We start from the raw sequence: 26,324 nt of genomic DNA on the forward strand, positions 1-26,324 counted from the left end.
TTCGCATCCATTAGTGTCCGGTGGACCTGATTCACTGCCGGACTACTACAATAACTGACAATACATTTGTCAAACGTTCGAAAAAGTTTTGTCAGTTTCTCATGCGTTGCGCTTACGTTTTTCGCGTAACAAGTCCTTTACTAGTACGGTCATATCCGTCAAATGCACGTTGTTCGTTCTGTATATGTGCGTTAATCTAGTGGTCATTGTCCGTTTTATGCACCCCATACACGGATCGCGAGAGCACCAAGCAGCAGTGGGGATGCTTTTCGTCACCGGATAACTTTCTTCTTCAGTTTTTCTATACGTTGGGCGTCCGTTAACGCTATACGGTGTAATTGTGACTGACACATTAATTGTCTTTCTTTCTGTCTTTCGGTTGTTTTAGCGTCGTTTTCAACAGCATTTCAGCCCACCCGCTTAGCTCAATAGGGAGAGCGTTGGTCTACGGATCGCGGGGTCGCGAGTTCGAACCCCGGGCGGGACGTATGTTCTCCGTGACGATTTGATAAAAGACATTGTGTCTGAAATCATTCGTCCTTCACCTCTGATAATTCATGTGGGGAAGTTGGCAGTTACTTGCGGAGACTAGGTTTTACTGGTACAGAATCCAGGAACAATGGTTAGGTTAACGGTCCGCCGTTACATGACTGAAATACTGTTGAAAAATGGCGTAAAACCCAAAACAAACAAATCAACAGTATTTCAGCAAAATGCATTAAAGAAGAAATTAAGGAGGCTATATGATATGGGCAATTCTGGGCTCTGTAATATGCAGTCAGATTATTCACCGTGGACTTTGTCATTCTGGTGAACTATGTTATAATTTATCTTTATCATGCAGATGTACGTGAAAGGAACTTTACGCGGAATATGAACAGTCAGCATTCGTTTTCTAATCTTTATTTTATGAATCTGTGACTGTATTTTGTATCAGTAAATATAACATTCTAACATGACTCGATTTGATTTCCAGTTAAACAAAGAAGGAAATCAAGCTCTGTATATTCTACGATAAACAATGGTTGACGCGCGGACCGGTAAGAGAGCATTATGACGTCAATTATGACGTCAAATTGCCGCATGACATCCGATACATAACTCCTCGGGTAAATGAAGTCCTGCATAATATTTATCATAATATGTCCATGAGCATGTCAGAATGAAAACAATCAAGCCCTTCTTGTGATTTAGCGCCTAGTTTACCACGGTTCATCGTTCAGATGCTTCAGTGGTTCAATTCCTACGCATCTGAACTCTGAACCATGATAAATTAGACGATAAACCACCCGATGGCCTTGATTATTTGTTAATTATATATATATAACAACAGTAAGTCAAATAGGTAATCCAATCAGTGAGTCTTAGTTACTGTATATATAGTCTCGAAATCTTCAGCACGACTAATCCATTTGTCTTGGTATCGCCTGCAATATACATGTATAATAAATTCGAGTGTTTCATCATTACTGTTTATCATTTTCCCGTAAATTAAATACAAATGCAAAAGAGTTTTGATAAATTACTGATAGAATTATTACTAGTAATGGAAGCATAATTATCCTCTATGACTTTGTAACTATGTAATATTTTTAGAAAAATGCAGATAAAAAACTAACAATTGTTGTTAAAATAGATATTTTATAGATACATCAGCCTCATAAATATAATCTTACCGATGAATATAATCATTAAGTTATAATAATGTTTAAGTATTGTAGATCTACTGTACTCACTTTATTTAGATCACTCTTCTGTACATCAGCGTACATGATGTATAAGCTTGTTCTGTCTTTACAGTTTAACATCTATCAAATACATGTATTGCGTAAACCAATACCAGGATACAGGCGTGACTGATAGATAACATGTGAAGAGAGACAGACCCTTTGTTACCATGGTTACCAAAAGGTGTTATAAATGTTCCCAATGATTGCCAGTTTTAATTATAATATATATAGTACGTATTGCTGTCCTGAATATTTTAACATGTATAAATACAATGTATTACTATAATCAAAAGTAATTTTACCATTTCTGAAAATAGACAACATGCCAACTTTAATACCAATTAGTAATAGTTTGCGGAAAGGTAAAAAATATCATGTATGAGCCGCACCATAAGAAAACAAACATAGTGGCTGTAGTGTATAGCAATGACAGTTATAGATACACCCAAGAGGCGGAGTCTGTTATAACCATTTTAATACTCTCTGTTATATATATGTATTTGTATCATGTAAATATTTACTTTTACGTATGTTTCTCCAAGAATAATGTCATATGATAACCGAGTGGTTTTCTCTTATAATCCTCAGACAAGTATGTTACAGCTGCTTTGCGACCAGCATGGATCCAGACCAGCCTGCGCGGATGCGCAGGTTGGTCTGGATCCATGCTGGTCGCAAAGCCACTATGTTGGTTTTCTCATGGCACGGCTCAAATATAAAATCTAGGTCTAGTATACATGTAAGTGCCCTGAAATTATATTATGAAAAGCGATCAGAGGTTCAAACGTCGTTTGTGTCGCTTGAAATAACAAAGTAACTCATTTCTTTCAGCATTTTATGCCAAACACATTTAAAATGAACAGGTAGATAAATTTTCTAATAACTGAATGTTGAGCAGCTTTAAAGGCCGTAAGTTTCAGGCCTTGAGTTAATGTAATTCACAATGTTTCATTGTTTCACTAAGGTTATTTTGATAAACTGACTGGTGGCTAACAGGATTAATCTCCAGTTGTTAGTTTCTTTCATAATTTTCAAGATCTATAAATTTCGACTCTGAATTTAGCATAGTTTCATTGTCAAGATCCGCTATAGAATGTTCAGGTCCATGAATTGATTCTTTGTTCGAATTCTCCACGTCCATTTCACTGACAGTGTTTATATTTCTAGTCCGATGATCCTTTTCCCTTTGCCATACATGTACAATTGGATGCACCAATAAACATGAAGCTAAAATCATACTAACACCCGCCAGATAAAAGGAAATTGCGTAATTTCCGGTAGCTGTTAACAAAAAACCTGCAAAAGAAATTAACATCATCACGGTTGTTTTAACACTATGTTAATTATACTTCATATATGACACATAAGTGTACTTTATGAGGATTTTTGTTCATATCATGATTTGGGGCCTCCGTGGCCGACTGCTTAAGGTTGCTGACTTCAGATTACTTGCCTCTCACCGATATGGGTTCTAACCTTACTCGGGGTGTTGAATTCTTCATGCGAGGAAGCCATCCAATTGGCTTTCGGAAGGTCGGTGGTTCTACCCAGGTGCCCGCTCGTGATGAAATAATGCATGGAGGTGTTCCCCCACCACCAAAGCTGGAAAGTCGCCATATGACGTATAATAGTGTCGGTGCGACGTTAACCCCACCCCTCCAAAAAACATATTCAGTACAGTGTTATCTTTTGTCTTTTTCTTGTATCGCTGAGGTGAACAATAGTCGAGATATATAGCTTAAAATATTAACGAGAATTGAGTCTTCATTAATATTTAGAAATTCAGCTTAAATGGCGACTGTGTGGACTTCCGTAGACGAATGGTCAAGGTCAATGACTTTGTCACACCCCCTCGCTATTGTGGGTTCGAGCCTTACTTAGGGAGTTGAATTCTTTATGCGAGCAAGCCATCTAGCTGGCCTAAGAAAGGTCAATAGTTCCATCCAGGTGCCCACGTATTAATGTACGAAGAGACACCTGGGTTCTTTACCACTATCAAAACTGGAATGCGCAAATGAACTATAACTGTGGCAGTGCGACGTTAAACCAGGCAAAAACAAGTAAAACAGAGATTGAATATACATAGCTTATTCTGAAATATACTATCGTCTCATTGAAAGCTCTTGTTTTTTAAATACCTATAGTAACACAAGCAAATACTCACCTGCCATTGGCCCACCAATGAGATTTCCAGTTGCTTTGAACGGCAATGACATACCAACTCCATCCGTAAACCTGCTAAATCCGACAATCGTGTGAATAACTGCGTTGATTAAAGCCCCTGTTACACAAGAGAAAAAACCAACAAGTCCTGCTAAAACAAGCATGCCGGTTCGGGTAAGAAGCACAGGTGTTAAACCCATACATATTCCAGTAGCTGTAAGTGATATAGTGTAAACTAAAGTAACATTTACTTGTGGATGATGTCCTAAACAGCTGTAGAACACCTTCCCGACAATGTTACATATGCCATAAGCCATAAGCACTGTTCCAAAATTATTTTTGTTGAAGCCTACATCTTTCGAGTAGGAAGGCAAATGTAAGATATATATTCCATGACTGAAATTAAAAAACACATTGCTTGCACAAAAACCGACAAACGACATTTTTCTAAAAACTGAACAATTGATGTATTTTCTTCGGAGTGATCTTGTCGTCTTTTCGTTCAAATTATGTTTACTGTATGTATCAAAGCGAACTTCTATTGGAAACATCACTACTGCGCATGCGCAAAGATTGAACGTTATTCCACCAATAATTAGAAGCATCCCTCTCCAACCGAAGCTTTCCTCCAGTGCAACAATAAAATAAGCAAATATGATAAGACCGATGTTGTTGCCAACTGAAGCAATACCAGTTGCTACCGTCTTGTATTTATCAAAGTACACATTGAGTGCCGACATACATCCAGTGTAATTTATTCCCAGCCCAAGCCCTGAAAATAAAAATTAAAGAAAAATCTCATCTGGTGCTAGTTATCAAATTATGAAAGATGAAAATTTTAAAACAGATATTCAAAATGTGCAAAACAAAAGCTAGTTGATCTACCAAACTACAAAGCGTCGCTTGTAAAAAAATAAATGAGCCGCGCCATGAGAAAACCAACATAGTGGTTTTGCGACCAGAATGGATCCAGACCAGCCTGCGCAGCAGTCTGGTCAGGATCCATGCTGTTCGCCTTCAAAGCCTATTGCAATTAGAGAAACCATTTGCAAACAGCATAGATCCTGACCAGACTGCGCGGATGCGCAGGCTGGTCTGGATCCATGCTGGTCGCAAAGCCGGTATGTTGGTTTTCCTATGGCGCGGCTCAAATGTTGGTATAAATATAAGCTAGATTGCACTACGTCTGTCCAGACTACAACTAAATAATGTTCCGCTTTCACTGTATCAAAAGCGCGGTGAAATGACATCTATTATAAAAATTTACAAGAGATGACAGAGTGATCTTGGCGCCCACCAATGTGCCATTTTTGAGTGTTCCAAATTTCAAGACTTATTGACTAGCTCAAGGTCAAATTTTCATTTCCGTACACAACACTGTGCATGTGGTCCAAATTCGAAAGCTGTAGCTTGAGAAATGTGAAAGTAGGTCACTAAATCAATTTCAAGGACAAAGTTCTTTGTACACAAAACTATCATGTGCATCAAGTTTGAAGGCTGTAGTTTGAGAAATATGAAAGTAGATCACTAGGTCAATCTTAAGGTCAAAGTTTATTTCGGTACACAAAACTACGCAAGTGGTCCAAATTTGAAGGCTGTAGCTTGAGAAATGTGAAAGAAGGTCACTAGGTCAAAATCAAGGTCAAATTTCATTTAATGAACACGAAACTATGCATGTGGTCCAAATTTGAAGCCTGTACCTTCAAAAATGTGAAAGTAGGTCACTTGGTCAATGTCAAGGTCAAAGTTTTTTCAGTGCACAAAACTATACATGTGGTCCAAATTTGAAAGCTGAAGCTACAGAAATGTGAAAGTAGGTCACTAGGTCAAATCATGCCAAGGTTCATCTTGCCACTCAAAACCATATATGTGGTCCAAATTTGAATGTTGTAGGTTACTGACAAGAAGATTTTAATAGCTTTTCCCTATATAAGTCTATATGAACCATGTGACCCCCAGGGCGGGGCCATATTTGACCCTAGGGAAATAATTTCAATAATCTTAGTAGAGAACCACTAGATGATGTCACATATAAAATATCAAAGCCCTAGGCCCTGTGGTTTTGGACAAAAGGTTTTTCATTTTTCCCCGGGGCGGGGCCATATTTGACCCTAGGGGGATAATTTGAATAAACTTGGTAGAGAACCACTAGATGATGCTTCATTACAAATATCAAAGCCCTAGGCTTTGTGGTTTGGACAAGAAGATTTTCAAGCCAAGTTTTTCCCTATATAAGTCTATGTAAACCATGTGACCCCCGGGGCGGGGCCATACTTGACCCCAGGGAAATAATCTGAACAATCTTGGTAGAGGACCACTAGATGATGCTTCATACCAAATATCAAAGCCCTAGGCCCTGTTGTTTCGAACAAGAAGACTTTTAAAGTTTTTCCCTATATAAATCTATGTTAATTATAAAAATAAACCAAGGGCCATAATTCACTCAAAAATTGTTGAATCAGTCTGATTTTCAGGGGGACACAACTAGGGTACCAATGCATCATTCTGACAAAGTTTGGTCAAAATCCCCCTGGTAGTTTCTGAGGAGATGCGATAACGAGAAATTGTTAAAGTGGCATTATGCGCATCTTACTGCACATACTGTGTTTTGGAGAATGTTTTATAAAAGCAATTTTCGGTTACTGTACATTTAAATGTGTTAAATTAACGATAATGCCGCATAAGTAATTGAAGTTGATGCTTTAGAAATAAGGTTATCGGACAAATGAAATTATAGTTCTTTTCTGCAATCTTCTGCGCAGTGATTTCCCTTACCTAAAAGGCAGCGATTTCTATAGTTGAAGGGAAGCAACTCCTGCGTGCAGTTTGACTTTTCAAAAAAGACTGCCCCAGTCAAAATAAGAAAAGTCATATTTGGAAAGTTATTATTTTGTACTGGTAACAGGACGAGTTTGGTTTATTGGGTTAAAAGCTATAATTTCCTCCATCCTTTTTACACACGCATCTATTTCAGCTGATTTTTTACTTGAAAAATGCTCATATTTCCACTTTAATGGACGGACGGACGGACGTTTTTTGATAATATAACATAGCGGATACTCTTACCTACCGACTTTTTGAAAATGAAGTATGTGATTACGGTTTATGCATTTTCGGTCCCTGACATACGTGATAGACATACTACTCTGATTAGCCAGAAAGACACTATTCATTCTGAGAGTTATTATTGCGTATGACATGACAATTATTAACGTCTTGAATATACCACCGAATAACTCAAAATTACATGTAGGCGACATTTTTATTTTACATGGAATTAGCAATTTGAAAATTAATATCATAAAACTTATTCTAGTGCTTGATAATTTTTTAAGCTAGAATCATGCATCGTTGACATGTTTAAAACTAACCATAACGTTCTATATGAACAGAAATTTTGATGTGAAGAACTATTTTTTACATATATACTTTCAGTGTACCCTTAGCGCACTGTCGACGTGCCGGCAAAAATCGAAATGCCACAAAAACCAAATACTGCACCATTTTTGTTTCGTATAGCAATCAGAAATTAATATACCAGCAACATATATATACTGTGACACTCTATAAAAACCAGAGGTTAATATACCTGCAACATATATACTGTGACACTCTATAACAAGAGGGCCATAATGGCCCTATATCGCTCACCTAAGTAGAGTTGCTTGCTTGAACAAATTTCTTAGCTAAAGCTTTAAGATCTAGGCTTTCTGGTTTATTTTTAGCAAATTTATGAAGATTTCCTTTTGCACAATCAAGTAACCCTGGGGCTGGGTCAGTCTGACCCTGGGGAGTGGGGGTTCGAGATTTGAACAAATTTTGTAGAGGTCCACTAGGCAATGCTACATGTCAAATATCTAAGCTCTAGGCCTTCTGGTTTATTTTTAGAAAATTTTGAAGATTTTTCTATGTACAATCAAGTAACCCCATGGGGCGGAGCCAATTTGACCCCGGGGGTCATGATTTGAATAAATTTTGTAGAAGTTTACTAGGCAATACTACATGTCAAATATCTAAGATCTAGGTCTTCTGGTTTATTTTTAGAAAAAATTTGAAGATTTTCATATGTAAAATCAAGTGACCGCTGGGACGGGGTCAATTTTGACCCCAAGGGTCATGATTTGAACAAATGTTGTAGAAGTCTACTAGGCCATGCTACATGTGAAATATCTAAGCTCTAGGCCTTCTGGTTTATTTTTAGAAAAGTTTTGAAAATTTTCATATGTAAAATCAAGTGACCCCCAGGGCGGGGTCAATTTTTACCCCAGGGTCATGATTTGAATAACTTTAGTAGAGCTCCACTAGGCAATGCTACATGTCAAATATCTAAGCTCTAGGGCTTCTGGTTTTTGAGAAGAAGATTTTTTTCAGATTTTCCTATGTAAAATCAAGTGACCCCGGCGGCGGGGCCAATTATGACTCCGAGGGTCATGATTTAAACAAATTTTGTAGAGGTCCACTAGGCAATGCTACATATCAAATATCTAAGCTCTAGCCCTTCTGGTTTATTTTTAAAAAAAATTGAAGATTTTCATATGTAAAATAAAGTGACCCCTGGGGCGGGGTCAGTTTTGACCCCGAGGTCATGATTTGAACAACTTTAGTAGAGGACCACTAGGCAATGCTACAAGTCAAATGTCTAAGCTCCAGAGCTTATGCTTTTTGAGAAGAAGATTTTTTAAGATTTTCTTTGTACAATCAAGTAACCCCTGGGGCGGGGTCAATTTTGACCCCAGGGTCATGATTTTACCAAATCTGGTAGAAGTCTACTAGGCAATGCTTCACACCAAATATCTAAGCTCTAGGGCTTCTGGTTTTTGAGAAGAAGATTTTTAAAGTTTTTCCTATGTAAAATCAAGTGACCCCTCGGGCGGGTCAGTTTTGACCCCGGGGTCATGATTTAAACAAATTTTGTAGAAGTCCACTATGCAATGCTACATGTCAAATATCTAAGCTCTAGGCCTTCTGGTTTATTTTTAGAATTTTTTTGAAGATTTTCCTATGTTAAATCAAGTCGGAGGTCGTGAATTGAACAACTTTAGTAGAGGTCAACTAGGCAATGCTTCATGTCAAATATCTAAGCTCTAGGGCTTCTGCTTTTTGAGCAGAAGATTTTTTAAGATTTTCCTATGTAAAATCAAGTGATCCCTGGGGCGGGGTCAATTTTGACCCCGGGGTAATAATTTGAACAAACTTGGTGGAGGTCCACTAGGCAATGCTTCACACCAAATATCTAAGCTCTGGTTTTTGAGAAGAAGATTTTTAAAGTTTTTCCTTTCGGTTGCCATGGCAACCAGAGTTCCCCATGGAATTCAATTGTTTGAACAATTTTAAAAGGGGGCCACCCAAGGATCATTCCTGTGAAGTTTGGTGTAATTCTGCCCAGTGGTTCTCAAGAAGAAGATTTTTTTAAAATTGTTGACGCACGACGCACGACGGACATCAAGGGGTCACAATAGCTCACCTTGTCACTTCGTGACAGGTGAGCTAAAAATCAGAGGTTAATATGCCAGCAACATATATACTGTGACACTCTATAAAATCAAAAGTTAATATACCAGCAACATATATATACTGTGAAACTCTCCAAAAATCAGAGGTTAATATACCACAAACATATATACTGTGACACTCTATACAAATCAGAAGATAATATACCAGCAACATATATACAGTGATACTCTATTAAAATCGCAGGTTAATATACCAGCAACATATATATACTGTGACACTCTATACAAATCAGAGGTTAATATACCAGCAACATATATACTGTGACACTCTATTAAAATCAGAGGATAATATACCAGCAACATATATATACTGTGACACTGTATTAAAATCAAAGGTTAATATACCAGCAACATATATACCGTGACACTCTATACAAATCAGAGGTCAATACACCAGCAACATATATACTGTGACACTCTATTAAAATCAGAGGTTAATATACCACAAACATATATACAGTGAAACTCTATAAAAATCAGAGGTTAATATACCAGCAACATATACGCTGTGATACTCTATACAAATCGGAGGTTAATATACCAGCCAACATATATATTGTGACACTCTATACAAATCAGAGGTTAATATACCAGCAACATATATAATGTGACACTCTAAAAATCAGAGGTTAATATACCAGCAACATATATATATACTGTGACACTCTACAAAAATCAGAGGTTAATATACAAGCAACATATATATACTGTAACACTCTATAACGATCAGAGGTTAATATACCAGCAACATATACATTGTGATACACTACAAAAATCAGAGGTTAATATACCAGCAACATATATACTGTGACAGGATAACAATCAGAAGTTAATATACCAGCATCATATATATACTATGACACTCTACAAAAATCAGAGGGTTAATATACCAGCAACATATATACTGTGACACTCTATAAAATCAGAAGGTAATATACCAGCAACATATATATATATATACTGTGAAACTCTACAAAAATCAGAGGTTAATATACCACAAACATATATACTGTGACACTCTATAAAAATCAGAGGTTAATATACCAGCAACATATATACTGTGACACTCTATACAAATCAGAGGTTAATATACCAGCAACATATATACAGTGATACTCTATAAAAATCGGAGGTTAATATACCAGCAACATATATATATATATATATATATATATATATATATATATATATATATATATATATATATACTGTGACACTCTATACAAATCAGAGGTTAATATACCAGCAACATATATACTGTGACACTCTATTAAAATCAGAGGATAATATGCCAGAAACATATATATATACTGTGACACTGTATAAAAATTAAAGGTTAATATACCAGCAACATATATACTGTGACACTCTATACAAATCAGAGGTTAATATGCCAGCAACATATATACTGTGACACTCTATTAAAATCAGAGGTTAATATACCACAAACATATATACAGTGATACTCTATAAAAATCGGAGGTTAATATACCAGCAACATATATACTGTGACACTCTATACAAATCAGAGGTTAATATACCAGCAACATATATACTGTGACACTCTATTAAAATCAAAGGTTAATATACCAGCCAACATATATATTGTGACACTCTATGCAAATCAGAGGTTAATATACCAGCAACATATATACTGTGACACTCTATTAAAATCAGAGGTTAATATACCATAATCATTTATACAGTGATACTCTATAAAAATCGGAGGTTAATATACCAGCAAGATATATACACTGGGACACTCTATACAAATCAGAGGCTAATATATCAGCAACCTATATACTGTGACACTCTATCAAAATCGGAGGTTAATATACCAGCAACATATATATATACTGTGACACTGTATAAAAATCGGAGATTAATATACCAGCAACATATATATACTGTGACACTCTATAAAATTCAAAATTTAATATACAAGCAACATATATATACTGTGACACTCTATAAAAATCGGAGGTTAATATACCAGCAACATATATATACTGTGACACTCTATTGAAATCAGAGGTTAATGTACCAGCAACATATATATACTGTGACACTCTTTACAAATCAGAGGTTAATATACCAGCAACATATATACTGTGACACTATTAAAATCAGAGGATAATATACCACCAACATATATACAGTGATTCTCTATAAAATCAGAGATTAATATACCAGCAACATATATACTGTGACACTCTATTAAAATCAGAGGTTAATATACCACAAACATATATATACTGTGACACTGTATAAAACTCGGAGGTTAATATACCAGCGACAGATATATACTGTGACAATCTATAAAATTCAGAGGTTAATATACAAGCAACATATATATACTGTGACACTCTATAAAAATCGGAGCTTAATATACCAGCAACATATATATATTGTGACACTCTATTAAAATCAGAGGTTAATATACCAGCAACATATATACTGTGACACTCTCTTAAAATCAGAGGATAATATGCCAGCAACATATGTATACTCTGACACTGTATTAAAATCAAAGGTTAATATATCAGCAACATATATACTGTGATACTCTATACAAATCAGAGGTTAATACACCAGCAAAATATATACTGTGACACTCTATTAAAATCAGAGGTTAATTTACCACAAACATATATACAGTGATACTCTATAAAAATCAGAGGTTAATATACCAGCAACATATATACTGCGACACACTAAACAAATCAGAGGTTAATATACCAGCAACATATATACTGTGACACTCTATTAAAATCAAAGGTTAATATACCAGCCAACATATATATTGTGACACTCTATACAAATCAGAGGTTAATATACCAGCAACATATATACTGTGACACTCTATCAAAATCAGAGGTTAATATACCACAAACATTTATACAGTGATACTCTATAAAAATTGGAGGTTAATTTACCAGCAACATATATATACTGTGACACTCTATAACGATCAGAGGTTAATATAACAACAACATGTACACTGTGACACTCTACAAAAATCAGAGGTTAATATACCAGCAACAAATATATACTATGACACTCTACAAAAATCAGAGGTTACTATACCTGCAACATATATATACTGTGACACTCTATAACGATCAGAGGTTAATATACCAGCAACATATATATATATATATATACTGTGACACTCTACAAAAGTCAGAGGTTAATATACCAGCAACATATATAAAATGTGACACTCTACAAAAATCAGAGGTTAATATACCAGCAACATATATATAATGTGACACTCTTTAACGATCAGATGTTAATATACCACCAACATATATACTGTTACACACTACAAAAATCAGAGGTTAATATACCAGCAACATATATATACTGTGACACTCTATAACGATCAGAGGTTAATATACCAGCAACATATATACTGTGACACTCTATAAAAATCAGAGGTTAATATACCAGCAACATATATATATACTGTGACACTCTACAAAAATCAGAGGTTAATATACCAGCAACATATATATACTGTGACACTCTATAACGATCAGAGGTTAATTTACCAGCAACATATACACTGTGACACATTACAAAAATCAGAGGTTAATATACCAGCAACATATATACTGTGACAGTATAACGATCATAAGTTAATATACCAGCATCATATATATATACTATGATATTCTACAAAAATCAGAGGTTAATATACCAGCAACATATATACTGTGACACTCTATAAAATCAGAAGTTAATATACCAGCAACATATATATACTGTGAAGCTCTACAAAAATCAGAGGTTAATATACCACAAACATATATACTGTGACACTCTATAGAAATCAGAGGTTAATATACCAGCAACATATATACTGTGACACTCTATACAAATCAGAGGTTAATATACCAGCAACATATATAAAGTGATACTCTATAAAAATCGGAGGTTAATATACCAGCAACATATATATACTGTGACACTCTATACAAATCAGAGGTTAATATACCAGCAACATATATACTGTGAAACTCTATTAAAATCAGAGGATAATATGCCAGCAACATATATGTACTGTGACACTGTATTAAAATCAAAGGTTAATATACCAGCAACATATATACTGTGACACTCTATACAAATCAGAGGTTAATACACCAGCAACATATATACTGTGACACTCTATTAAAATCAGAGGTTAATATACCACAAACATATATACAGTGAGACTCTATAAAAATCAGAGGTTAATATACCAGCAACATATATACTGTGACTCTCTTTACAAATCTGAGGTTAATATACCAGCAACATATATACTGTGACACTCTATTAAAATCAAAGGTTAATATACCAGCCAACATATATATTGTGACACTCTATACAAATCAGAGGTTAATATACCAGCAACATATATACTGTGACACTCTATTAAAATCAGAAGTTAATATACCACAAACATTTATACAGTGATACTCTATAAAAATCGGAGGTTGATATACCAGCAACATATATATACTGTAACACTCTATACAAATCAGAGGTTAATATACCAGCAAGATATATACTGTGACACTCTATTAAAATCAGAGGTTAATATACAAGCAACATATATATACTGTGACACTGTATAAAAATCGGAGGTTAATATACCAGCAACAGATATATACTGTGACACTCTATAAAATTCAGAGGTTAATATACAATCAACATATATATACTGTGACACTCTATAAAAATCAGAGCTTAATATACCAGCAACATATATATACTGTGACACTGCATTAAAATCAGAGGTTAATATACCAGCAACATATATATACAATGACACTCTATTCAAATCAGAGGTTAATATACCAGCAACATATATACTGTGACACTCTATTAAAATCAGAGGATAATGAGCCAGCAACATATATATAATGTGACACTCTATACAAATCAGAGGTTAATACACCAGGAACATATATACTGTGACACTCTATTAAAATCAGAGGTTAATTTACCACAAACATATATACAGTGATACTCTATAAAAATCAGAGGTTAATATACCAGCAACATATATACTGTAACACTCTAAAAAAATCAGAGGTTAATGTACCAGCAACATATATACTGTGACACTCTATTAAAATCAAAGGTTAATATACCAGCCAACATATGTATTGTGACACTCTATACAAATCAAAGGTTAATATACCAGCAACATATATACTGTGACACTCTATTAAAATCAGAAGTTAATATACCACAAACATTTATACAGTGATACTCTATAAAAATTGGAGGTTAATATACCAGCAACATATATATACTGTGACACTCAATTAAAATCAGAGGTTAATAGACCAGCAACATATATATACTGTGACACTCTATTAAAATCAGAGGTTAATATAGCAGCAACATATATATACTGTGACACTCTATAACGATCAGAGGTTAATATATCAGCAACATGTATACTTTGACACTCTACAAAAATCAGAGGTTAATATACCAGCAACATATATATACTATGACACTCTACAAAAGTCAGAGGTTATTATACCTGCAACATATATATGAGCCGCGCCGTGAGAAAACCAACATAGTGGGTTTGCGACCAGCATGGATCCAGACCAGCCTGCACATCCGCGCAGTCTGGTCAGCCTCCATGCTGTTCGCTTTTAAAGCCTATTGGAATTGGAGAAACTGTTAGCGAACAGCATGGAGCCTGGCCAGACTGCGCGGATGCGTAGGCTGGTCTGGATCCATGCTGGTCGCAAACCCACTATGTTGGTTTTCTCATGGCACGGCTCATATACTGTGACACTCTATAACGATCAGAGGTTAATATACCAGCAACATGTATATATATATACTGTGACACTCGACAAAAGTCAGAGGTTAATATACCAGCAAGATATACAAAATGACACTCTACAAAAATCAGAGGTTAATATACCAGCAACATATATATACTGTGACACTCTATAACGATCAGAGGTTAATATACCAGAAACATATATACTGTGACACACTTCAAAAATCAGAGGTTAATATACCAGCAACATATATATACTGTGACTCTCTATAACGATCAGAGGTTAATATACCAGCAACATATATACTGTGACACTCTATTAAAATCAGAGTTTAATATACCAGCAACATATATATATACTGTGACACTCTACAAAAATCAGAGGTCAATATACCAGCAACATATATATACTGTGACACTCTATAACGATCAGGGGTTAATATACAAGCAACATATATATACTGTGACACTCTATAAAAATCGGAGCTTAATATACCAGCAACATATATATATTGTGACACTCTATTAAAATCAGAGGTTAATATACCAGCAACATATATACTGTGACACTCTCTTAAAATCAGAGGATAATATGCCAGCAACATATGTATACTCTGACACTGTATTAAAATCAAAGGTTAATATATCAGCAACATATATACTGTGACACTCTATACAAATCAGAGGTTAATACACCAGCAAAATATATACTGTGACACTCTATTAAAATCAGAGGTTAATTTACCACAAACATATATACAGTGATACTCTATAAAAATCAGAGGTTAATATACCAGCAACATATATACTGCTACACACTAAACAAATCAGAGGTTAATATACCAGCAACATATATACTGTGACACTCTATTAAAATCAAAGGTTAATATACCAGCCAACATATACATTGTGACACTCTAAACAAATCAGAGGTTAATATACCAGCAACATATATACTGTGACACTCTATCAAAATCAGAGGTTAATATACCACAAACATTTATACAGTGATACTCTATAAAAATTTGAGGTTAATTTACCAGCAACATATATATACTGTGACACTCTATAACGATCAGAGGTTAATATAACAGCAACATGTACACTGTGACACTCTACAAAAATCAGAGGTTAATATACCAGCAACAAATATATACTATGACACTCTACAAAAATCAGAGGTTACTATACCTGCAACATATATATACTGTGACACTCTATAACGATCAGAGGTTAATATACCAGCAACATATATATATATACTGTGACACTCTACAAAAGTCAGAGGTTAATATACCAGCAACATATATAAAATGTGACACTCTACAAAAATCAGAGGTTAATATACCAGCAACATATATATACTGTGACACTCTATAACGATCAGATGTTAATATACCACCAACATATATACTGTGACACACTTCAAAAATCAGAGGTTAATATACCAGCAACATATATATACTGTGACACTCTATAACGATCAGAGGTTAATATACCAGCAACATATATACCGTGACACTCTATAAAAATCAGAGGTTAATATACCAGCAACATATATATATATACTGTGACACTCTACAAAAATCAGAGGTTAATATACCAGCAACATATATATACTGTGACACTCTATAACGATCAGAGGTTAATTTACCAGCAACATATACACTGTGACACATTACAAAAATCAGAGGTTAATATACCAGCAACATATATACTGTGACAGTATAACGATCATAAGTTAATATACCAGCATCATATATATACTATGATATTCTACAAAATCAGAGGTTAATATACCAGCAACATATATACTGTGACACTCTATAAAATCAGAAGTTAATATACCAGCAACATATATATACTGTGAAGCTCTACAAAAATCAGAGGTTAATATACCACAAACATATATACTGTGACACTCTATAGAAATCAGAGGTTAATATACCAGCAACATATATACTGTGACACTCTATACAAATCAGAGGTTAATATACCAGCAACATATATAAAGTGATACTCTATAAAAATCGGAGGTTAATATACCAGCAACATATATATACTGTGACACTCTATACAAATCAGAGGTTAATATACCAGCAACATATATACTGTGAAACTCTTTTAAAATCAGAGGATAATATGCCAGCAACATATATATACTGTGACACTGTATTAAAATCAAAGGTTAATATACCAGCAACATATACACTGTGACACTCTATACAAATCAGAGGTTAATACACCAGCAACATATATACTGTGACACTCTATTAAAATCAGAGGTTAATATACCACAAACATATATACAGTGAGACTCTATAAATATCATAGGTTAATATACCAGCAACATATATACTGTGACTCTCTATACAAATCTGAGGTTAATATACCAGCAACATATATACTGTGACACTCTATTAAAATCAAAGGTTAATATACCAGCCAACATATATATTGTGACACTCTATACAAATCAGTGGTTAATATACCAGCAACATATATACTGTGACACTCTATTAAAATCAGAAGTTAATATACCAAAAACATTGATACAGTGATACTCTATAAAAATCGGAGGTTAATATACCAGCAACATATATATACTGTAACACTCTATACAAATCAGAGGTTAATATACCAGCAAGATATATACTGTGACACTCTATTAAAATCAGAGGTTAATATACAAGCAACATATATATACTGTGACACTGTATAAAAATCGGAGGTTAATATACCAGCAACAGATATATACTGTGACACTCTATAAAATTCAGAGGTTAATATACAAGCAACATATATATACTGTGACACTCTATAAAAATCAGAGCTTAATATACCAGCAACATATATATACTGTGACACTGTATTAAAATCAGAGGTTAATATACCAGCAACATATATATACAATGACACTCTATTCAAATCAGAGGTTAATATACCAGCAACATATATACTGTGACACTCTATTAAAATCAGAGGATAATGAGCCAGCAACATATATATAATGTGACACTCTATACAAATCAGAGGTTAATACACCAGGAACATATATACTGTGACACTCTATTAAAATCAGAGGTTAATTTACCACAAACATATATACAGTGATACTCTATAAAAATCAGAGGTTAATATACCTGCAACATATATACTGTGACACTCTAAAAAAATCAGAGGTTAATATACCAGCAACATATATACTGTGACACTCTATTAAAATCAAAGGTTAATATACCAGCCAACATATGTATTGTGACACTCTATACAAATCAGAGGTTAATATACCAGCAACATATATACTGTGACACTCTATTAAAATCAGAAGTTAATATACCACAAACATTTATACAGTGATACTCTATAAAAATTGGAGGTTAATATACCAGCAACATATATATACTGTGACACTCAATTAAAATCAGAGGTTAATAGACCAGCAACATATATATACTGTGACACTCTATTAAAATCAGAGGTTAATATACCAGCAACATATATATACTGTGACACTCTATAACGATCAGAGGTTATTATATCAGCAACATGTATACTTTGACACTCTACAAAAATCAGAGGTTAATATACCAGCAACATATATATACTATGACACTCTACAAAAGTCAGAGGTTATTATACCTGCTACATATATATACTGTGACACTCTATAACGATCAGAGGTTAATATACCAGCAACATATATATATGTACTGTGACACTCGACAAAAGTCAGAGGTTAATATACCAGCAAGATATACAAAATGACACTCTACAAAAATCAGAGGTTAATATACCAGCAACATATATATACTGTGACACTCTATAACGATCAGAGGTTAATATACCACAAACATATATACTGTGACACACTTCAAAAATCAGAGGTTAATATACCAGCAACATATATATACTGTGACTCTCTATAACGATCAGAGGTTAATATACCAGCAACATATATACTGTGACACTCTATTAAAATCAGAGGTTAATATACCAGCAACATATATATATATACTGTGACACTCTACAAAAATCAGAGGTCAATATACCAGCAACATATATATACTGTGACACTCTATAACGATCAGGGGTTAATATACCAGCAACATATACACTGTGACACACTACAAAAATCAGAGGTTAATATACCAGCAACATATATACTGTGACACTATAACGATCAGAAGTTAATATACCAGCATCATATATATACTATGACATTCTACAAAAATCAGTGGTTAATATACCAGCAACATATATCCTGTGACACTCTATAACGATCAGAGGTTAATATAGCAGCAACATATATTCTGTGACACTCTATAACGATCAGAGGTTAATATACCAGCAACATATATTCTGTGACGCTCTACAAAAATCAGAGGTTAATATACCAGCAAGATATATTCTGTGACACTCTACAAAAATCAGAGGCTAATATACCAGCAACATATATACTGTGACACTCTATAAAATCAGAGGTTAATATACCAGCAACATATATACTGTGACACCCTATAAAATCAGAGGTTAGTATACCAGTAACATATATACTGTGACACTCTATACAAATCAGAGGTTAATATGCCAGCAACATATATACTGTGACACTCTATTAAAATCAGAGGTTAATATACCACAAACATATATACAGTGATACTTTATAAAAATCAGAGGTTAATATAGCAGCAACATATATACTGTGACACTCTATAAAAATCAAAGGTAAATATACCAGCAACATATATATACTATGACACTCTATTCAAATCAGAGGTTAATATACCAGCAACATATATACTGTGACACTCTATTAAAATCAGAGAATAATGAGCCAGCAACATACAGTTGAACTTCAATGGCTCGAACTCGGATCTTTCGAACACCCGGGATCGCTCGAACTCTTCGCCTGGTCCCGAATTTATTTCTTCTTTATTATATATAGTTCTACCTCGGATCGCTCGAACTTCGAAAATTCGAACTCTCGAACTCATTTGGTGGTCCCCTTGGCTTAATTACAGTGATAATTACACCTATTCAGTCGAACAGACAATTTGTCGCCGGAATGGCTTGTGTTTACAAAGATTTTCACACCTCTGCCTGACATTCGCCAAGCTTCCCCTTTAACCGGCACGTGCGTAATTTTCACACGCTTATGTAATTAGCGTCGGTATACGACAAACAAATTAAACAAAGTGACTTTCGTTCACTGCAATGCTTTAATGGGCTTTGATTTATACGAATAAAATTATTTAAAATAATTGAGCAGTGTCTGTCTTTATTTTTACTGCATAAAATCGGGAGATCCGATGTCAACTTTCATACTGCTTTAGCATGGCTGAACAACTTAGTAAAGGACCCGGACACGGGTGGATAGCTAAGTCGGCTACCGGAAAGAAATATATTTGATAATATTTGTACTGAACTATGATTCATAAAGGTTTGCTATTCATGTCTTTCTATTTGATGCTGTCTTCACCAAAATTCTTATAATGATATAAGTGTTTTATCTGTGTTTTATTTTCGTATCTATGTCATGTTTGAAAATAAATAATAAAGCATATTGCAGCGTTCGTTTTTTATTAATCATCATATCATACACACATTTAGGTACAATATGAAAATATATTACGATGTAAGGTTTGTAACACATCATTCCCTCGAATTCCCAAATTCAAAATGGCCGCCATTGGATGGCTCGAACAACGGAAAACTCGAACTAATTTCCACGGGACCCTCGAGTTCGAGCCATCGAAGTTCGACTGTATATATAATGTGACACTCTATACAAATCAGAGGTTAATGTACCTGTCAGAAATCCATATGTGAAGAAAAGGAACGTTGAACTTGTTGCAAGAAAACTCAAGGAAAGACCACACGCTGACAGAATACCACCAACAAACGAACATACACGGTAACCATGGCGATTTGTTAGAATACTTCCAACTGGTGCTGAAATAAACAGTTATTTCTCATTAGGGAAAAATATAAAATGTGTTTGCAAATTATTTCCTTATTTAAAGTTAAACTAATTGCTTAAAGTATATTATATATTCCATTAAATGCTTAGATTGTACCTTATAAAAAATGCTTATTTCATTTGCATTTTGCCATGTTAAACAAATATACTTTCATTATTTTATTGCACCTGAACCTCCTACAAACCACATAAAGATGAGTTTTGTGCAGTTGATAACTCTAACAATAATCAGTACAAATAGCATTCAGTATATCATAACCTTCGTAAAACGACATCGCATTTGATATTAAACGATGTATTTTAGCACTTGTATTTACATAAAACGTATTCACAATGTAATTACATGAAATAAACGATATTTTAGCAATTTCATTTTAAATACACAAAACGTATTCACAACGTATTTAAATGAAATAAACAGTATTTTAGTACTTTTATTTACATATAACGTATTCACAATGTACTTACTTCAAATAAACGGCATTTTAGCACTTTTATTTACATATAACGTATTCACAATGCACTTACTTGAAATAAACGGTATTTTAAATAGCATTTTTATTTACATATAACGTATTCACAATGCACTTACTTGAAATAAACCACATAGTGATTGGGAGTGAGCATAGCCAGGAAGTTTCCACAGGATCTGAGCTGAACACATTCTTGAATATAACATAAAATAGTCCGCCTGACAGGCATACCCCTCCGAGAACTATCTGACAGCACAAAACACAAAACAATACCAACCAACTCCACGCACTATCCCGTTTAGGTTCTCTCATCTCCTCTCTTCTATTCGTATGATAGATGATACTTGTTTCATCTATTCAATAGCAGGTGTCACATGGATCTTGGTGCTCTTTTGAATAATAATTACAAATGTCATTACATAAAACTAAGTATCAACTTCTGAAAGTATATATGTTAATATTGTACTGATATCCTTCTACAAAGATCGTATATCAAATATGTAAATGTCACCAACGAGGCGAAGTAAAATTAACGTTAATTTCTACATCCATATCTTACTTTGTCTATACATAGTCACGTAAAACCAACATTGTAATATGCTTTAATCATCACAACGATATAATGTTGACGTCACTTCGACGTGATATTTAGCACCATGTACGCACCTAGAAATAGCGCATTTAAATTTGATCAAATGTGTTACTTAATAGCATGTTTAAAACGCAATGTCACATTGAACAATTGTCTTGATTAATTTACACATATATTAAGTTGGTTATTCGCTTTGCAGAATAATTCGCCATCTTGTGCGCCCAAACTGAACACATCCGCAAGTTGTATTACCATTTCCGGTCCTGGCGTGCATAAACAAAGGAACGTGACGACCTAACAGTTCGCGCCATACATTCTCACATGCTCTGATCTGTCGTTAACTTGACGTCTGATACATAACGCATAAAGAAATGGAACATTTCGCATTACAAATTTGAGCATTTAAAGCCATGTTATCCACCCGAGCTTACACCCTTGTGTCTCAAGTCCTTCGCATTTGAACTCAGAACCGTGGTAGATAAAGATTACCTATGCAATAACCTTGAATATTTGTCACATTCCCGAAAAAAAGAAGGAAAATGCCAAAGGACATTTGCCTCTTAATAGTTGTTGAATAAGAAAATGTGGAAACTTCTCAGGTCGCTCAAACCTTCCTAGCGGATTGTGGAAGCTGTGTCTGAAAAGAACAAGTTAGAGATAAATGATATTATAATTAAACCATTTTAGCTATGCATAGCTTTAGACTGACTTTGGATATCTTGATCATGTTGGTGCGAGTTCTTTTATCTTTCATGATACCGAACGGGCTATTCGCTAGTAAAATCTCATGAAGGTTACAATTTATTTTGAGCAATAAACGGATCTGTCTATCTGTCTGCCCGTCCGTCTGCGTGCGTGCCTCGTCCGTCCGTCCGTTCATTCATTCATTCATTTTCTCCCCCGGATAAAATTAAATTTATGACCAGTCTAAATCAAAACTAATACTATATATCATTCAAGGAGAATAAAATTTAAACATTAGGAAAATGCAGATGTATCTTTTAAGACGCTCTAATTTTTACAGAAGTACTTATTTCAAAACAAACGTTCGATCTTTAAAAAGTATGGTTCTTTTTAAAACACAGCTGAAATAGATAAAAATAAATAAAATCACTGACTACTCTACAGATAGTTTATACAACAAGTAAACAAACCAAACAATCGATGCAGTGTGTTTAAGTTGTAAAACATAATTATCTACAACTGCAACAGAAGTAAGTCGAACGCATAAAGTAGTATTTCCTCATATCGTTAACCCTGCTAAATTTCTAAAATGGACTAGTCCGTAATTTGGGCCACAACACTTATTATTCAAAGGGGTGTTCACTGAAAATTTACTGACTAAACAGTGAACAGTGCAGACCATAATCATTTATTTATTTATTTATTTTGTTGGGTTTAACGTCGCACCGACACAATTTTAGGTCATATGGCGACTTTCCAGCTTTAATGGTGGAGGAAGACCCCAGGTGCCCCTCCGTACATAATTTCATCACGAGCGGGCACCTGGGTAGAACCACCGACCTTCCGTAAGCCAGCTGGATGGCTTCCTCACGTGAAGAATTCTGCGCCTCAAATGAGGTTTCGAACCCACATCGATGAGGGGCAAATGGTTTGAAGTCAACGACTTTAACCACTCGGCCACGGAGGCCCCGCAGACCATAATCAGACTACACGGATGTGCAGGCTGATATTAGTCTGCACTGGTCGCAAAGACAGAATCTATTGCCACCAGCAGGCTAAAGGTTAACAAGTTGCTGTAATCAGATCCCCTTCAAACAAGGAAGAAAACATATTGTTTATAACTTTCATTAGTTATAAGAACCAAATTTTCAATTCAGATTTAGATATGATCAATATTATATGTTCGTTTTGCTCTGAATACAAAGCGAGTGTAGATGTTTTGCATGAAATGATTGTAATTCAAATTAAACACGAATTGTTCAGTTTCCATCGTTCATGAATTTTACCTCAAAATTAAATTTGTAAATTTGAAGACTTCAACCAACTACTTAAGAAGCAATGCGAAATGCCATAATATGAGCCGTGCCATGGGAAAACCAACATAGTGGGTTTGCGACCAGCATGGATCCAGACCAGCCTGCGCATCCGCCCAGTCTGGTCAGGATCCTTGCTGATTACAATAGGCTTTGAAAGCGAACAGTATGGATCCTGACCAGACTGCGCGGATGCGCAGGCTGGTCTGGATCCATGCTGGTCGCAAACCCACTATGTTGGTTTTCTCATGGCGCGGCTCATATGTCATTAAAATGCAATATGTCTTTGAAATATTTTCTTATGTTTTGAAAGTCAGCTTTTTCATTACTTTTGACAAAATAACAAGCTGAAAATAACATCTCGTCAAACATTCTCTGCCTATTTTGATATATAAATGAAAGTTTATTTACAAAGGAACGGTTTCACAGATCTTCAAACTAATTACATAAGCCCAGTTCAAGTATATAAACACATTGAAATGTCAACAATATTAAATATCATTGTGATGAAAAAAATGACTTTTTGGTAAAACTAAAACTAAAATTGCCCATTGCAATTGTATATGGCGGTTCATACTAAAACAAATAAACAGAATAAACAGAAAGGATTAATTAAAATATACATTACGTACGGTAGCAACCGAGGATAAATCAGAACATTTGGAAATGCGTAACCTGGACTCTACACGATAAAGAACATTGTTCTACACGATTTAAGCGCCATGTTGAGTATTTTATCGATAATCCACACTGAATGCTGTCCTTTCCATTGTTTTTGGCAGACGAAATAATATCCAATCCACTGAATAATACCAGCTAAACATTTTCAATTTGTTAAAAGAACAAGTTAAATTGCATCTGAAACGTCCCACTGATTGTTCAATATTTCGTGCTTGTGTTCCACAAAGATTACATGTACATGCAGAAAGAGTGGGTGTGAAACGCAAGGGAAACTAGTATAGAAGGTAAATCAAACAGTCAGTCAGAAGTTATTTGGCTTATATTACGTTGTCATAGTGCGTAGTATTTAGGACAATAGCAAGGTTATCGCATTTCATTACCAAAAAAGATCTCTAGTATTTAACTTAATTGAAAAATTGTACGTCAGGTATAAGTTTATAACTAGGTATAATGCTTCAGACACCTGTTCGGCGATAATCTAGATGTTCTTATTAACATTAACTTAGGCGTAAAAAAATTGTTTGTTTCCGGTGTCCCGACCTACCCTAAATTTTTTGCCCGACCCTAAATGTTGCAAACCTGCACTTTTTATGCTTTAAACATGGCTAGTGGTGTTAGAAATCAACTTATTGATGCTCTAAAGGCATAACCCCCTTATTTGTAATCATTTTTTGACACAAAAATAATTTCCGAAAAGTCTCCCTTAATAAAAAAGAATTCAAAAAAAAAAAAAAAAAAATTCCGACCTACCTACCCTAACTTTTTGAGCATGTTACCGGAAACAAAAAAAAGATTTATAGGCCTTACGGAAATTTGATAAAACAGATTTTTTGCGCCGCTCACTTTTATGATGTATCTTTATTACAACAAAACACAAGTTAATTAATAAATAGCTATTATAGTGACTATTACAACCGTAGAATGTTGTTATCACCGCATCATTCTTTTATTTTACTCTTATTGAAATCTGATATATGTGTGAAAACTGATTACAAGTAATTACATGTACAAACAAACGTACTTAGCATTTCATATGAATGTACGTATGCAAGTTTGATCTAAACCTTGTTATTATCGTTTAATAATTCAATATATGTTAACGTATACCATGCACGTGTTGTAGAGAATTGAATTAACTCATTAAACGTCTAATTTATCTTATTAAATAGTCAACATAATTAATATTACAACTTCTTGTAAGCTCCCACATTCTTGACGTATGTTTTCTAATCATGATTTATTTTCATCTTTTTCTTATTTAAAGTACCAATTTACCAAGTTTTCCGTTATAATACACTGCTAAAATGAAGAATTCATACATATGCATTTGTGTAGGTAGTTCGGAGATTTTTCACATTTGAAACAAAAAGTTAAAGCACAATTACTGTAAAA

General features: G+C 34.4%; 1 protein-coding gene across 6 annotated transcripts; it reads right to left on the bottom strand.

Annotated features, from left to right (window-relative positions):
• Positions 1–887: 887 nt before the first annotated feature.
• LOC123533857 (monocarboxylate transporter 13-like) lies at positions 888–25,190 on the bottom strand. Of its 6 annotated transcripts, none has more exons than XM_053519185.1 (5): positions 25,001–25,190; positions 21,782–22,051; positions 21,018–21,161; positions 3,895–4,665; positions 888–3,026 (listed from the first exon to the last, which is right to left on the bottom strand). In XM_053519185.1, the coding sequence occupies exons 2-5, from the start codon at positions 21,972–21,974 to the stop codon at positions 2,743–2,745; spliced, it is 1,392 nt and encodes a 463-aa protein (XP_053375160.1). In that variant the 5' UTR covers positions 21,975–22,051; positions 25,001–25,190; the 3' UTR covers positions 888–2,742. The 6 variants fall into 6 exon arrangements, with proteins under 6 accessions (XP_053375160.1, XP_045171730.2, XP_045171728.2 ...); XM_045315795.2 differs by having other exon boundaries at positions 24,927–25,190; XM_045315793.2 differs by having other exon boundaries at positions 24,884–25,190.
• Positions 25,191–26,324: the final 1,134 nt, after the last annotated feature.

Source organism: Mercenaria mercenaria, chromosome 12, assembly GCF_021730395.1.
Source record: "Mercenaria mercenaria strain notata chromosome 12, MADL_Memer_1, whole genome shotgun sequence".
NCBI classification, from domain to species: Eukaryota; Metazoa; Mollusca; class Bivalvia; order Venerida; family Veneridae; genus Mercenaria; species Mercenaria mercenaria.